The sequence below is a fragment of the Petromyzon marinus genome, chromosome 51, assembly GCF_048934315.1.
Source record: "Petromyzon marinus isolate PM22_M1 ecotype Great Lakes invasive population chromosome 51, UKy_Petmar_22M1.pri1.0, whole genome shotgun sequence".
In the NCBI taxonomy this organism is placed as follows: Eukaryota; Metazoa; Chordata; class Hyperoartia; order Petromyzontiformes; family Petromyzontidae; genus Petromyzon; species Petromyzon marinus.
Window position 1 is genome coordinate 11,344,933 of NC_133717.1, and position 17,057 is coordinate 11,361,989.

Sequence of the window (17,057 nt, forward strand, 5' to 3'; positions counted from 1 at the left end):
CGAGGAACGCATGTGGCGCCAGCGTGGTGCCACATGTACGGCGAGATCGTTAACCCCGTCTGTGGCCGTGCTTCACCCCGCCAGTCAGGTGCAGATGCCTCGTGGCTCCAAGATTTCACGGTTTGGTTCTGAGCTGGCTGGGCCAAAGACGTTCCGTCTTCCCAGCAGCCCTCTTTCAGCCAATGTAATGTATCTTCGCCACCACCTGCTCTGTCGTCGAGTGGTGTGTAGGCCAGACAACTCTTCGCGTAAAATCGTCCAAATGGCACCTTAGTAAACACTACTGCTGCCAGACCACCAAGATTATATGGCCTTCCAAAGATACACAAAGAAGATACACCCCTTCGTCCCATCGTCTCTACTATCAGCTCCCCCACCTACAAACTGGCACGTTTTCTGGCTGATATACTGCGACCTTTCACTGGAAAAACCACCTCTCCGGTACTAAATTCTACTCACCTGGTATCGACAATCAAATACATTTCCCTGTCCCCAAACGACCTGCTTGTCAGTTTTGATGTGGTGTCCTTGTTCACCAAAGTCCCGGTACCTGACACCATCGCTATCATTGAAGACCTGGTTCATCAAGGACTGCATACTGATGTACCCCCCCTGGTGAGACATTGCTTAACCAACACATACTTCACCTGGAATGGAACTTTCTACAAACAAACTGAGGGCACCCCAATGGGCTCCCCCCTATCTCCGGTTGTAGCCAACGTATTCATGGAAAAATTTGAAACTGACGCCATCCAGACTGCCACTCTACGCCCGACCTTATGGAAGAGGTACGTTGATGACACCTTTGTCATCTGGCCACATGGCCAGCCTGCTCTAGACCAATTCCGCGACCACATCAATTCCATACACCCAGCCATCAGATTTACCATGGAGGTCGAAAAAGATGGCAAACTACCCTTTCTGGATGTCTTAATTAAAAGGAGACATGATGGTTCAATGAGCCACTCTGTCTACAGGAAAGCTACCCATACAGATGCTTACTTGAAACCGGATTCCCACCACCATCCATCCCAGAAGAACTGCCTCATCAAGACTCTATACCATAGAGCCCAATGCATTTCCGACCAGGAACACATTACCAGTGAACTCAAGCACGTACACCAGGCTCTCAGGGCTAATGGCTACTCCGACTACACAATCCGCAAAGCCATCACTCCAGTCATGAAGAAGGATCCTCTTGTGGAGCCACTCAAAACCATCACCTTACCCTACATTGCAGGGGTCACTAAAAAGATCTCCAAAATCCTGAATAAACACAAGATCCAGGTCCGATTCAACACAGTACACAAAATCCGTGATTTAGTTCCATCTGTAAAAGATGCTCTTCCAGACATACAGTACCCGGGCGTTTACAAACTAAAGTGCCTCTGTGGTAGTAGCTACATTGGAGAAACCAAAAGACATATCTCGGACCGCATCCGCGAACATAAAGCAGACTTGAAACACGGTAAGACGAACTCCTCTGCCGTGGCAGATCACTGTTACAATTCAGTGGGCTCACATGACATTGACTTCTCCAAGACGGAGGTTCTTTGCAAACCAACTGGCTACCATGAGAGATTCGTTCATGAGGCCATTCACATATACAAGCACAGAGACAATTTCAACCGAGAAGATGGATTCAGGCTTAGTAACCACTGGAAATATGTGTTAAATCATTTCTGTTCTTAATTAATTGTAATTTTACGATGACCTTCAGACCGCAGCTCTTTCGCCAGCATTGCCTCTTAATACCTCTCACACCACGGTTAATGGTATGGTTTACAACATGGAGTATACTAGGGCTTCGCAGCTGTCTCTCTCCCCCTCCTCTGGTCCGACCATGGACGAACTCGTCCGTCTGAACGGGGCCCGTAGCTATCCGTGGTACGGAAATTTGAGGGTAAGAATCCACCCATTTTTTCGCCATACAGCATTGTGATATAACGACTTATTGTTGGTAGCTTAGCTGATTGGAGAATATAGAGTTTATTGATAACATGAAGGTAATTTATATTTTAGTTTTTATTGGTTCACTATATAGTACTGTGAATAGCTCAGATGTGTAGTCATTTCTGTGACCAGTCACTAGCAAATCACCCAGTTATTTCAATGCTAAATTCGCCTAGTTATTTCAATGCTAAATTCTCCTGTTTGATTTGTACTAAGTGCCTCGGTGAATGTGTATGCTCTGACTTCAACGTAACTATTTCTGTAGCAGTTACAAGCGAATCACTCAGCCATTTCAATGCTAAATTCTATGCTAATCCCATTATCAAGGGGTGCCTCTGCGGATGTGTATGCCTTAATTTAGCTATTTCAATGCTAAATTCTATGCTAATTCCTTTTAACAATGGGTGCCTCTGCGGATGTGTATGCTTTAACTTTTAACATAGCTATTTCTGTGACCAGTCACAAGCTAATCATTCAGCCATTTCAATGCTAAATTTTATGCTAATTCCTTCGTCAAGGCTCTTTGTTCCTCTCACACAGCTTAAAAGCCGTGATCTGAACGTGGCTCTCTCACTCCAGCGCTGTCCTACCAGACAGTCTCGCTCCCTTCACCTGATGAAGGCCGCTTGTGTTGTGGCCGAAACGTCGTGAGAATATTATTGTGTTATTTTATTTTATCAATTTATTATTTTATTCTCATTCTACGTGACTTTACCGAAAGAACCAAAGAAGACTACTTCAGCAGTTTAACTCCTGTTGATTGCAGCCCAGATCCTTGACACTGCTCATCAACAGCCAATTGGCTGTTTGTTGCGATTGTGGCAGATCTTGCTCTCTTGTCGCTACCCCTCATGATGCCAAACTGCCCGCGTTACCCATCCATCGTCTGCGCCTAGTGCCGATATTCTCGCTGTTCGGACCTCAGACGGAGATTTATCTCCCAGGAGCGGCCGTGCGTTCCCTGGGTGACAAGCAAGGCTCGTTTTCTGTTATTTACACCGCTTATCTATCGTTCAGCTCATTAGACATGCAGGCAGGCTTTTGACAATTAGATTAGCAAAACTGGTATGACCTCCCCTGTGTGGTTAAAACACCATGGGTTTTTTGCACAGGTGGTGTTTGAAAGACAGACATTTTTATTCCGTTTGATTCCTTTTATTAATGAAAAATACAAACTTTACAGAAATCGTAGAAAGATCAATTATGCTTCTACAAATGATGTTATTTTCGAAAAGGCAAAGTCAACTTTACCACTAATAGCCAAAGTACTTCACGTATGCATTGGTAAATAACTACTGATATTTTGTTTAACTAAGGCTAAATAAAACATGTACTAATCTGCGATGAGTTACATGCCCTTAACTAACGTAAAAACGTAAGTTTATTAGCAAACAAAACAACCGTAGAAAATACTGCAGAAATATAATGAATGCTTTGTGTTAAAATTACGAACTACCTTCAATATATAAGCCCATTTGGTCTGAGAACCGCAGATGAGCGCTCAGTCACCCGCAGACAATTATCAAGCCAAGTAATTATTTGCCCCAGCAGTCACATTATCAACCCACCAATTGAGCTAAAATTACCGGCACCCCGCTTGATTAAACATTGGCATTCGGCGTGCCCACCGTGTTAATTTGTAAAACAACCCATATACGTTTAACTATTCCTAACTTTGGCAGCAATGGCCCGTGGGCCCTCAGATGCTAGCAAAGCTTCGTATGCCCCCTTGTGTTTTAACAAAACAACAACAAAAACCCTCTGGATCCCACAATAAAGTCGGCCAAAAATTAACACTGCCCAATATTCAGGCGCCCACCGCTATAAACAGGGCTTAATTTCTCACTGTGCATTCCGGGTCGCCGGTCTACTGACTGGAGTAGGCCAAGAAAACCGGACCGTAGGGTAGCCACAGCCTGAGCTCTGCTGGATGTGCTGTGCCTGGGCACAGAACTATTTTCTAGGCAATCGCCTCTGACAACACCATGGCTAGAATTATGCCCTGACTTTAACCGCCGTACGCACGGGAGTGTTGGACACAAGGTTTGCCACCTCTTAGGTAAAAAAAAAAAAACTGGGACATATCATTGGTAGAAGAATGTCTCACATTACCCGAAACTGATCATCTTGAGTGTTGTATTGTCACACAATTAATGCAACAAAAACCGCGATTGTTAAATGTTTAAGGCCCCGAGAAGACTTAAGAGTTTTCCATCAAAATGGCCACCTCGCATAGAGGGACGATCTCGCGAAACAGGACGAGGTGGCGAAACCCTCCCCCCCGCCCCCCGCCCCCCGCCCCCCGCCCCCCGCGCTTCCCCTCAATACTCGTCCGTGTTGTCGTAGTCGTAGTAGTACTCGCCGTCTTGCGCCCCCGCCGTCTGCTCGTCCTCCCCGTCGCCGCCCTCCTCTCCGTCGCAACCAGGCGCCCCCCCGGCCGTCTCCGCCGCCGCCGCCGCGGCGGCCGCGGCCCCGTCGAGCCAGCTGCGGCCCGCCTGCGCCGGCGGGGACCGGCAGACGCCGGCGCGCACCTCGGCACGTCGGCGGCGCACGAGGGCGCGGCGCGTCTCGGCCAGGGCGCAGTCGCAGCGCCACGGGTTGCCGTCGAGGTAGACGCGCCGCAGGTTGGGCGCCGGCGTGAGGGCGGCCGCGGGCAGCGTCGAGAGGCGGTTGTCGCGCAGGTTGAGCACGCGCAGGCGGTGCAGCGGCGCCAGCTCGGACGCGCGCACGCTCGCGATGGAGTTGCCCTTCAGGTCCAGGCGGGTCACCGACTCCGGCAGCCTGCGGTTGGGTGAAGTCCGGCGCGCCAAGAGGAGACGTTCACCAATTCGGTCGGGGTGGAGTGGGGTTTATAAGCGTGTGGCACAAGAAATAACGTAGCGCTTATACCCACCCCCCCCCTCCCCCCACTTTGCCACTGCTTACCTGTCAACCCATGCAGTTTGCTCCGTATTATTGTACAGGGAAATTACATTTTCAGGTCCATAAGGCAAGAACAAAAAACGGTATCTATTTGTTTGTGTTTCTCCGTTGTGATAGGGCTTTGTAGGATGAACGTTGAGATTTACAAGGCACGGGGTAACCAATAAGGTCTGAATTTGTCTGTAGTAAAATAGAAGGTAGGCAGTGATAAGGTGTTGACAAGGATGCCACTGGCACGTATGAGCTGCGCAGGTGTGCAGCCCTTACGACGCAAGTGGTTCACCAGAACTGAACCGAGAAACAATGAACTCGCAAGACCCCTGTATCTAAGAATCGGAATATGTATTTCCACTGGAGGAATCCGATGAGCTACAAAGCTCTCTTTCACAGATGTAAAAGAATCTGGATCGAGGCCCCAAGCATAGCCTAGGGCGTGCGATTAATAATTTTTTGGACATTGAAATGTGATTTCAGCAGCACACCTCGGGTTCTGCATTGGAAACAAAAAATAATCTGGTGCCTCCTGAGCCACACCGGGCTGCCTCAGTCCGGCTCCAGCACAGCTTGGTTGTACAGTGGAAAAAGATGTTACTTGGTGGATGTGTGTTGTGGGCTCTCATGAGTTTATATAAAATTGTACAGCCCATTTTGTCAATCCCTGCCTGTGCTGTGCAGGTCGCGGGGGGTGATTTAACCTAACCTCACGACGCTGGCCTGTGAAGGTTGAAGGCGGGCAGCACAGACGTGGGAGCATATAAGTACGGGACGACAGTGAGATTTTTTCCGCGCTATCCTCTGCTGTCCACCACGCAACCCCAGAGTCCTGACGTGAGTCGAGAGCTTTGTTCGTGACAACAGAAAAGACTTTGAAGTTACGATCGGGCGCACCACTTGCGGCACTCCTAAGAAGCGACTGTAATGTTACCCGTGCACAGTATAATGTGGCCGTGCAGTGACGTCCGCTCTATAAGTCGTTGTGTCTCATGAATAAAGACTACGGCTTGGGGGCGGGGGGTCATACAGGCTGTGTGGTTTGCATCCTCGGAATGCATGTGCTAGAAAGACACTGTTCGAATTTTCAGTTGGAAATTTATTTAAAGGTTTCACTCGCTGCTGGGCGGTGCAATAGTTAGAATGTGTGGTTCGCATGCAGAAGGGGGTTAGAGGATGTACCCGGCTCATCATACCTCAAAGGTGGTTAATCTAGGCACCACTTTGCGGGAAGTCAGAATCGGAAATGAGAATATTTATTTATCCTGCTGGAGGAATCCGATGAGCTATACAGCTCTTTTTCACAGATGTCCAGTAGGGGTGGGTAAGAACGTTACAACAACATACACTACAAAAACGGCGGTTGTCTCGTGTTTACTGACTCCTCCCGTTATGGGAATGTGGAATTTCCCCAACTAGTTCTGATGCATTGCCCAACTCTCTTTTCTGCAAAAGGGGTAGTTATTAAAGCTTTTTGCCGAGTTTTGAAAGTGCTTATGCCTTAGCGCTTAGCTCGACCCGTCTCCAACATGGGCTCCAGATAACTTGCGTAAAGATAAGCCTTTGAAAATGAAATATTTAGCCTCGTGTTGATTTCATATTTAGGGACATACTTTCGGAAAAAGATACGGGCAAGTTGTTTTAAGGGCTATACCGAAACCTTGACGATAAAAAAACGAATGATGGAAGTCTTCTTGGCTAAATGCGATGATGGTGCACGCCGTGCACACGCCTACGCACCCAATGTTATCATTGCACGTGGACGTCATTATTTTGTTCATTTAAAATAAAAACCACCAGGAGAGACGCACGCTGGGAAGCGTTACTGAATCCATCGTGCGTACACGTACATTTTTATTCCTTGTTGACTTAATGGGCTTAGAAGTGCTGGCACAACGCACTTGTAATCTAATGGTACAAACAGCTGTTTAGGTTTCGATTTAAAGCTTTCGTGACTGCAAGGATTCATCTTCTTTGGTTATTTCGGTAAAGTCACGTAGAATGAGAATAAAATAATAAATTGATAAAATAAAATAACACAATAATATTCTGATGAAGGCCGCTTGTGTTGTGGCCGAAACGTCGTGAGAATATTATTGTGTTATTTTATTTTATCAATTTATTATTTTATTCTCATTCTACGTGACTTTACCGAAAGAACCAAAGAAGCTGTTTTAGGTGTTGTAGCTTTGAGCCAAATTGATTTGTGTTAAGCCATATAGTAATTGGATACGTAACATACGGCGGTGAAGTGAGTCCATTTGATCACAGGAGCCATAACAGTGGCCGTGCATTATTGAATCATCTATGCACATCGCAATTTGATTCACGTGCTACTGTTGCTGCGCTTTTCCAGGGTTCGATTTCCCACAGCAGGCCTAATTGATGGCACCAAAGTTTGTCCGGCAAATGCCAACGCTGCCGTGGCGCGATGGTCTTGCCCGCTGGACTTGGCGTCCAGAGGTCACTGCCACAATCCCCGGCAGTTAAAACAACGGTGCGAGTTTATTAAAATGCCACAACCGCCCACCTCCCCCCACTGCCGCCTGCCTCTATCTGCCCAGCAGTATCAATGAGTACACCACATCCAATCGGCAGGCAGCATGTGATGGGGTAAAATTGTTGTCCTTCCCCCGCACCTCCAATTAGCACGGTTGGCTACGTACGGTGCGAAAGGAAGTTCAACGTACATACAAACAAATGTGGATACTCCCATCTCTTCCAGGACATCGGGGCCAGCATCGAAGAGTAAGCCAAGTACCCTCTCGTAGAAGCCCTTCCACCAGCAGCGGCGTGATCAAGCAATTTCAGTGCTGCATCTTGACCTTTTTTACAGCCTACTAACCTTCTGCGCATACTAACCTCGTTAATAATAGCCTGCGAGCTAAATGGTCATAACATGCTTTCACAAGCGAGGCAACTTAGAGCATATTGGCCTTATTAACATGAGCTTTCTGTCACCATCCAATTATTGGCCACAAATCTTGACCCTGGCCCCAACCATAACTTGTATGACTACACACAGGGCATGTTATTTTGCTCCAAGGCCACTTTTATATTTGGTCTACAGTTATAAATCCAGGAGATGGCATTCGAAAAAGCAGGGAATGCTGTCGCAGTACCAGATCTCACATTCTAAATGTAAACATCACCTTCAGCTCAATTACACGTAAATAGGCATTAAAAAAAATTCCCCCAATATTTTTTTTCACAGGAAATATTTCATGTTTGTGGGATTTCACTTGGCTAAATAAGAAATAGAGAAAATGTATTTCAGAGAATTGTTGCTTCATAAATTATCACATGCAACCAGGTGAATTTCTATAATTATTATATTTAACCTTCAGCAAGGAATATGTAAAGAATAGTCTCTTCTAAACAAGCATTTTTGGTCTCACTATTTTTGCTGTGGGTTTATTTTCACAACTGGCCATGCAATGCAAAATACTGCCACTGATTATAGCACTGCAACCACATTATCGGTCCTTAATCCCATACGCGGGTATGATGTGCCCAATAAGACGCCCATTATAGTTTCAATTTATCAATCCGTTGTTGGATGAGCGCCTGCCCACTGGATGGATGGTAGGAAATATTCGATCATAATTTATCACGTTGGTCAGTGTTGATGAAGGCAGGGATCGTAGGCGTTGGAGGATAAAGGTAAATACAATATTGGATTTTGCTTTCACTGCCCTATGCTGAGCATGGTGGTCACTCATCCAAGCACAATCCAGTCTCAACTCTGCTTAGCTTCTGAGATCTGATGAGATTGGGTGCATTTCTCGGTGATTTGGTCATTACCGCATCCAAAATCAATTCCCAGTGGTAGCAGCAGTAGTGCTGGTGTCAGCAGCATATTTCACTGCAGCTCACAGCTGTAAATGCATGTTCTCAAGATGATGATGATTGATGATGATAGATTGGAAATGACTTGATAATGTTGACTGATGATCACAGTAGATTGATGATGATAAATTGATGATAACGATGGCGATGACGATGATGATGATGCACCGCATGGATCCGCAATCCGCGGGGAGAGGTGTCGGCAGCGGAGGCTGGGGGTCACCTGACGGGAATGGAGGTCAGCTGGTTCTGCTCCAGGGCGACGTCCGACAGCTTTCCGCAGCCGTAGAGGGCGTCCGTCTCCACCGCGCTGATGTTGTTGTTCTCCAGCAGCAGATGTCGCAGCTCGGAGAGCGCCGACAGGTCGGCACGCGACACGCTCGTCGCTGCGTTGTAGCGGAAGTCGAGCTTCTGCAGCTGCGGGGGCAGCCCCGCGGGCAGCGCACGCAGCTGGTTCCTCGGCAGCTCCAGCGACACGAGGGCGCGCAGCTCCGAGAACGAGCCGTCCTCGACGGACGACAGCCGGTTCTCGCCGACGCTCAGCTCCCGGAGGCGGGCGAGGTGCGCCACGTCGGCGCGCCGGATCGCCCGGATCTGGTTGCCCTCCAGCGCCAGCGTCTCGGCGCTCGCCGGCAAGCCGGCGGGGAACCTGCGCAGCCGGTTGTGGGCGAGGCCGACGGAGCGGAGGCTCCGCGCCGCGCCGAAGAACGACGCCGGCAGCGACGCCAGCCGGTTCCCGTCGAGCTTCAGCGTGACGAGCCGGGGCAGGGGCAGCGCCGTCGAGCCGAGCGCCTCGATGGCGTTGCCGTCGAGCCGCAGCGAGGCGAGGCTCGCGAGCGGCACGAACGCGGCCGGGTCGAGCGCGGCGATGCGGTTCCCGTGCAGCTCGAGCACGCGCAGGGAGCGCAGGCCCGCGAGATCGGGCGGCCGCACCCCGTCGATGCGGTTGTCGTGCAGGCGCAGTGTGTCGAGGCCCGGCGGGAGTCGGCGCGGCACGGCCTGCAGGCGGTTGCCGGCGAGGTCGAGCGTGCGCAGCGAGCGCAGCGGCAGGAAGGCGCCGTCCTCCACGAGCTCGATGCCGCACGACGACAGGAAGAGCGACTCGAGTGCGGGAAACGGGCGGAAGTCCGACGGCTGTGTGCGCAGGGGAGATGGGAGACAAGGGGAGAAAGACGGGGGAGGTAAACGGGAGAAAAACGGGAGATAATTGGGGGAGATAGACAGAGGAGATGGACACGGGAGAAAAACAGGCGAAGGATGCTGCTGTTTTTACAGCAATAGCATAAATAATTCCCCATCACCGTCGTCGTCATGAGCCACGGTCGATGAAGCCGCTGCCATCTCTCGCGATCCTGCGAGCGAGCTCTCACATCATTGCCTTAATGTGCAGGCAAGGAACGGCATGGCCCCCATGCCGTGCTCATTGGGAGTCGATTTGTAAGGAGGTACTGGGGTCAACCTACTCGTATACGCACCCTCACAGAGGACATACAGTCATTCCTCGTTATCCGCGAGGGATACGTTCCGGAATAGCAAATTTCGCGGATGACAATATGATAGCCGCCGTGTTCGGGAAAGGACTCCGGCATATTGGAGAGGTTTTATTTTGCCCAGTCTCTGACCTGGTCTCCACACTGTCTCCTGGCCCCTCGCCTAGCTTCCTGACCCACAGATGTGCCCCCGTTAGTTTTCAGCGTGGGGTCTCTCCCGGCCGGTTGCCTGTCGTGGCTACATTACTTCATCTGGCTGTCGCCTGATGAAGCTGGTTGTAATTACTGGCGAAACGTCGTACTCAGATTGTAAATGTTGTGGCATGGCTGGCCAACACACCGGTGTGCTGTACTAGTACACTACACTACTATACAACACTATACACTGTATAGTAGTGTTGTATAGTAGTGTAGTGTTGTATAGCAGTGTAGTGTTGTATAGTAGTGTAGTGTATAGTATGTACTACTATACACTACACTATACACTATTGCTGTACTAGTGACGGATTGGACATGTTCTGTTTACGTGACAACCCTTACTAGTTGGCTGTGTCGGGTGGTGGCGGGTTTTAACGACACAACATTTATATATTTACGCGATCTAACACAAAACCTCTATTATGGATGATATTGGTCACGAAAGCGTACTACGAGTTAAACTGCATTACTTCTGTGCGGGGTTGGTGCTTGGTGAAGGTGCTTGGTGGTGATTTTGTGAGGTGCCTGGATGATGGACTGGATCAGCCATATTTTTGTTCTGCCATGCCGGACATTCTAATTTTGTTTAGAGACTTGCTAGGGCATGGCTTTTTGGTGATTGTCGCGGCGTTTCTGTGTGGGTCATCGTTTATCTCTCAGCAATGCCCGTGAAATATATTTTTTTCCGTTTCATATGTTGTACCTCTCTCTTTTCCCTCTGTCCTAGTGAAATTATAATTTTTTTTATAATTTGTGGGCGAGGAGGTGGGTTATATGTATATGGAGCTTTTGAAATACTGTGACATTCAAGTGAGAATCCTTATCCTTACCCGGCACTCATTCAACACAATCATTCACAGATTGAAAACAAAAGCACACTGGCATGCAATCAACCCAAAGGCCCAAAAAACACTACGTGGCCAGCAACATGCAGCACTCTTGATTGAAACACTAAGATGAGGTGACACGAGATGAAACAAACGTTGCTCACAATGCAGGCGCCTTTGCAGAAACCCTCTGCTTGGGAACCTTGGGGGCCTCGCTGGGGCAATTTTCGAGCGGGCCGTTATCAACGGCCAGATTAACAAGGAGACACCGCCACGGGTTCAACAAACGTATAAACACAAGGCGATCGATGAATGCGCAAAAGGATGGGTGGGGGGAAGACACGGTCCGGTCGATGATGAGCCGTCGTTAACGCGAGCACGCATCACCGTTCAAACGTGCTGCAAATGAACGCGGAGGCCAACGAGACCAATCGGTCACAATGAACGCCGCCGGCTCGTCGTGTCAGGACAGAGGTGGGTGAAGAAGGGGGGCGGCTGGGGTCCCTGTGACCTCGCATGACCCACCCCGCTCTGCACACACCCCTCCCCCACCCCCCTGACCGTAGAATGGAATTCTCCACAGTAAACATCCTGCACCTGGGCGGCCCCACCAATCGCTTGTGCAATGACGGGGGTGAGAGGGGTGGGGGATTGTTTGTCGGCGGACCGAGCCAAATAAGTCAAAAGGACAAATCAATCAGCCGCTGCACGAATGTGTCTTGACAGTGTCTCCGCTCACCTGGTCAGCAGCACCCAGTTGCTTGCATCCTGTGGCTCTGTGTCTTCATTAGTGAACCATCAGCCACTAACGAAGGAAGCTCGCGTGCGGGGTTACCCTCCTTGACCCCTCCCCAACTTATTACAGCTAAGGTAGGTGAAAGCTATAATAGCTGATAATTACCGTCGTAATAATGGCCAGGACGAAGTCCCATTGTGGGTGTTTGTCAAGAGGGCACAGCTGATGGCGTTGGCTGATGGCGCAGGTGTTGTGGGCCGCTGCTCGTGTAGTGATATCAATTCACCGCTGGATATGATCGTCACCTATTGAGTTGTTTCCAGGGCAACCCTCTTAGCTGCATTATGTCTCAGATGTTAGTTTATTTTTACCGCAGAGATGGAAACACTTCTGCTGGATGAAGACTTCCCCACTAATTTTCACACCTGTCAACCCATGCGGTTTACCCCGTATTATCATTGTACAGGCAAATTGAGTTTTCAGGTCAACACGGCTTACAGCCGTTTCAATACGGCCAACAACAAAAATAAGTTTTTATTTGTGTTTCTCCCTGGTGACGGGACTTTGTAGGATGAACGTTGAGATTTATACGGGCACGGGGTGACCAATAAGATCTGAATTGGTCTGTAATATGGGGTTGACAAGTACGTCTTTTGGTCGTGGTGGCTGTTTGAACATCCTTCACCACACTGGTCAGAGCGGGTTGGTGTAACGGGTGCTCAGGATAATGCTAACACTGGTACTGCTGGGGCACGTTCATGATGGAGGTTTTAATTATGATGGTGTGAATTATGGTGCTGGAAGTATTTTTTTATGATGACAGTGGTGTTAATGCAAGTGGCCAGTGGTATTAATAATTTTGATGGCACTGGTGGGTGTGTGAACGATGCTCCTGTTATAGTTAGTGGTTAACCGTGTTAATGATGATGATGGTGCTGGAACCGGTCGTGTTAATGATAGTAATGGTATTGGTGCGTGTGCTAACGCAGAAGCATCTGTTGCTACTAATGCTGTTAGTGTTAGTGGTTAACGGTGATGTCGGTGATGCTGGAGCCTTTGGTATTAATGGTGGTATTGGCGGGGATGTTAACGCCAGCAGCAGCATTTGCTGGCAGCTGTAAAGGCACTGCTGGAGAACACCATCAGAGCCCCCACCACCCCACGCCGCTCCTTGCCTGCAAGCGGCGGAAGCTGTTGTGCTGCAACTCGAGGCGCCGCACGCCCGCGGGCAGCTCGCTCGGGACGCTGCTCAGCCGGAAGCACCGAGCGCTGGCGCCCGCCTCGCCCGCCTCGCACGCGCAGCCTCGGGCGCAGCCCTCCGCGCCGCTCGCTCCCCACGGAGCCACCGCCGCCACCAGCAGCAGCATCAGCAGCGGCGGGAGCGGCGGCGGCAGCGGCGGCGGCAGCGGCAGCTTCGGGAGCAGAGCGCGATGCTCTGGGCGCGTGCACTGCGCTCGCATGTCGCGCGCCAGCGAGCACTCCGGGTTCGCTCAGTCCACCTGCGATCCACTCGCTCCTCGCACGCACAGGTGACCCACTTTGTTCAGCCCTATCGGGGGAAAATCACGCGTCTCATACATGAATATTTATTCACCCTGGAGGAACCCGATGAACTATAGAGCTCATTTTCACAGATGTCCAGTCGAACTAGGACCCATATCTTAAAGAGAGGGTCCCTTGCCTGTAACATCTGACACTTTAACCAGATTAATTCGACCAAGCCTGACTCTGCTAATGAGCCATTATGCGTTTGAATTCGAACCAGAGTTTGCTTGTACTGACTCAATGCTGCTGAAATGGTGCACTCCCAGAATGCTGTTGGGCCGATGGGTTGTTTAAGAAATATTTTTTATTATGTGGAGAGACATACATATGAAGGAGACAATATCGTGCGCTTGTTGATGTCATCAATGTCCACGCCAGCCCTTCGCAACTCTTGACTGTGAGCCAGGCGATCGAAGGTTCATTCACAGACACGGCTCACGTCAGTGGCAGGAGAGAGCGATGCCGTTTCTGGTGAAGCATTCCGGCACGCGGAGCGAAACGTCGGGCATTGCGCCGAACCACGCGCGGCACGACCCGAAAAAAACACATCGGACAGCTGTACAGCAACGACCCCGAAAACGTAACGGTCCCTCATTGTGAGTGCAAATGTTGAGAGAGCCATTTTGTCAACACACTGCTGGATGAGGGCCTACTCGTGCCGTGCAGGTTGTGGGAGTCATTTCACCAAACTTCACCACGCCGGTTAGCATGGGTTGGTAAAGCCGGGGCACGTGTTGGATCATAGTACAGTACAACATGCAACTGTGGGTAGCGGAAAGTGGATATGGAGACTGTAACAGACAAAAAGGTCCCAGTGTGCATTGCACACCAAGGTGACAGCACCGTGTATGTTGAACGTGCCTTCATATGTCCTGCACTCAGCCGATGCTGGCCGCTCGCCCAATAGCACGGAGAGCCTGGCCTTTTAGGTTGAGGTATGACAACAATACTGGTTGTCTCCTTATTCAGTATAGCATGGCCATCATGGCCTGCTGTTTCCGTTTGTCCTATGCTGAACAACCCTCTCCCTACACACTTGTACATTCCAGTGCTTGTGCTGATCTTTCAAAATTGGCTATCTGAAGAGAGTCCTAAAAAACAGCAATACGTATATCTGATTTAAATAAAGATCAGCAATATTGTTAAGAACGATCCTATTATTAAGGCATCACATACCACCGAAAATGTGTTCCAGTCTCAAAGGAATCAATGGATGCGATCTTGTTTATCTGGCAGTGAATGTTATTAAATGAACCTTATGGCAGTACCCCGGGGTCACATAGTACCCTGGCTCTCGCATAATCTCCGTGATGCAGTCATTTTTAGTCTGTTGATGGTGGGTGATGCGGCAATCGACTCATCTCGACGAGCTGTGCACGATGCATCACTACGGTGCGTACGAGCGTTCAGGGTTTCAGCGACATCATCCTCGCTGCGTTTCGACATCACGGAGTGTGGCACCGATTTCGGATTGATTGGTACCCCAGTCGCGGAGTTAGGTACACCTCTTGAGAAAAAGTAGTGTCCCAGAAATAAAATATTTAATTGCCTCGGCCATTTACTGATATTTTGTACCCCGGGTTAGCGCTATGAGGAACAATTGTGGCCTCCTGCTGCGTGTTTCTTGCGGTGGGATCTGTGGTGAAGCGGTTGCCACCACCGCACTCTGAACCCAGCGACTTGAGCTTGATTCTGGACCCAGTGGAAAAGTGATATCTGAAACCGGACCCGCACGGACCTACCACACTTCACCGGCCCGCAATGACCAAGTGTGCTGATGTAACTTCAAACAGCCGCCGTGACCGAAAGACACGGCGAGGCCTCCATCCAGAAGTGAATTGAAAAAAGGGTGATAAATAAAATAAAAGGTTAAAAAAAAGTTATCGCATATCTGAGATGTCCAATTTAAATATATCTGTGAAATACCCCTGAACCCCGCACCTCAGATTTGCGCGGATTTGCGCGGTTGCTACGCACGATTGGAAAGAAGGTCAACATCCAAACTCAGAAAACAGACAATGGCTAGTATTTATATGTTAATCTCTCAACAAACTGCCTTCACTGTAGAGCACTACCCTACATGATTACCCACTGTCTGTATTCACAGGACTGATTTCTGCAATCAGCTCAACAATGTTAGTTTAAATGCCGCTATCCTAAACGTGTTTTTCTTTCATCTGACTTGACAATCTTCTTTTTTTATTGCATAAGCTATACTTAATCTTCAACACGTCAGCAACGGTTGGGACAGAAAATATTGCAGAATTGGAGCAGTGTTGAAAAGTGAACTTTGACAACTCACGCGAGTGAAACGTAAAACGAAAAAAATCCAACTTTCACTTCATGGTCAACTTAATGGCACCGAACATATGATTACACAGGAAAGCCTCAAGACTGTTTTTTTTCCAGGAGGGTCCTGCCAAGTTTTAACAGTGGAGAGAAATGTTGCTATGTGTAAGCCCAATTTAGTAATTTACTGGTAATTTCATCAGCATTGGGGTGTTTGGCCAATACCGGTTACATTGTATGTGTTTGAACTTTGAGAGGAAACCAGAGAACACAAAAGGAATCCATGCAGTACAGGGGGAGAACATGCATGCTCAACACACCCGAGTTGGAAATCGAACCCAGGAAGATCTTTCTTTGAGGCACAAGTGTTACCATTGTGCCACCCAAAAAAATACTGAATTAAAAACAATTAATCGTATTCATAAGACTCGGTCCAAGAACCTGTCTTTAAGCAGAACACTCAAGAAGACGAAAATACTTAAAGCCTCTTGCTAAATGCTCATGACATGAGCCTATGAAAGGTACAATAGCTGTGAAACTGCAACTATGTGAACACGTAAGCCTATGTTTATGCATATGTGAGCTATGCATCACTGTCCTGTGACAGACGACCATTTAACTAGTACTATATTCACCTCTGCCGTAATTAAACTGTCACGATTCCTGGTCCCAATTCACGGTCATTGTTTTATTCAAATATTTGTTTTGCGTCTCTCTTGCATTGCTCATCTCGTATGCTATTGTCTCGTTTGTTCTGTCTCGTTCCATTAGCCTGAGAGTAACGTCAGCATATAATTTGCATACATTCTAAATAGTTGATTCTTACGCACAACTTTTACGTATATATAGTGGCATCAGAATATATTTTAATTGCCCACTTGGGCAATCGCTACATTTCTGCTGACAGCGCGTGGCTTTTCTGACGTTAAATGCTGACGTTTAATATTTTTTTTAAATCAATTTACCTTGTCGCACATCTCTCCCTAATGCAAAAATTAAGTTATTATTTTAGTTTTTATCACGCTCGGATACTGACACTGCAACTGATAACACGCGTGCACAATAATTGCAATTCTATAGTCTTGCAAATCCAGCGTACGCTAGCTGTCCAACCTTCACAAAATATGTATATATATGGGGTGAAGCGGGTGACCCGAGCTTCTATCCAGATACGGTAAACATCAGTGGCCAGTGACATGGTTAATTTAGAGCTCCTCGCGCAAACAAGGGCAGCCAAGACAGCGTCATATCTAAACC

At 48.6% G+C, this 17,057-nt stretch overlaps 1 protein-coding gene across 1 annotated transcript; it reads right to left on the reverse strand.

The window, feature by feature from the left end:
• Positions 1 to 4,268: 4,268 nt before the first annotated feature.
• Positions 4,269 to 16,777, reverse strand: LOC116953316 (nephrocan-like). Its single transcript, XM_076074885.1, has 4 exons — positions 16,766 to 16,777; positions 13,142 to 13,255; positions 8,939 to 9,978; positions 4,269 to 4,734 (listed from the first exon to the last, which is right to left on the reverse strand). Exons 1-4 carry the CDS (start codon positions 16,775 to 16,777, stop codon positions 4,275 to 4,277), a joined length of 1,626 nt encoding a protein of 541 aa, XP_075931000.1. The 3' UTR covers positions 4,269 to 4,274.
• Positions 16,778 to 17,057: the final 280 nt, after the last annotated feature.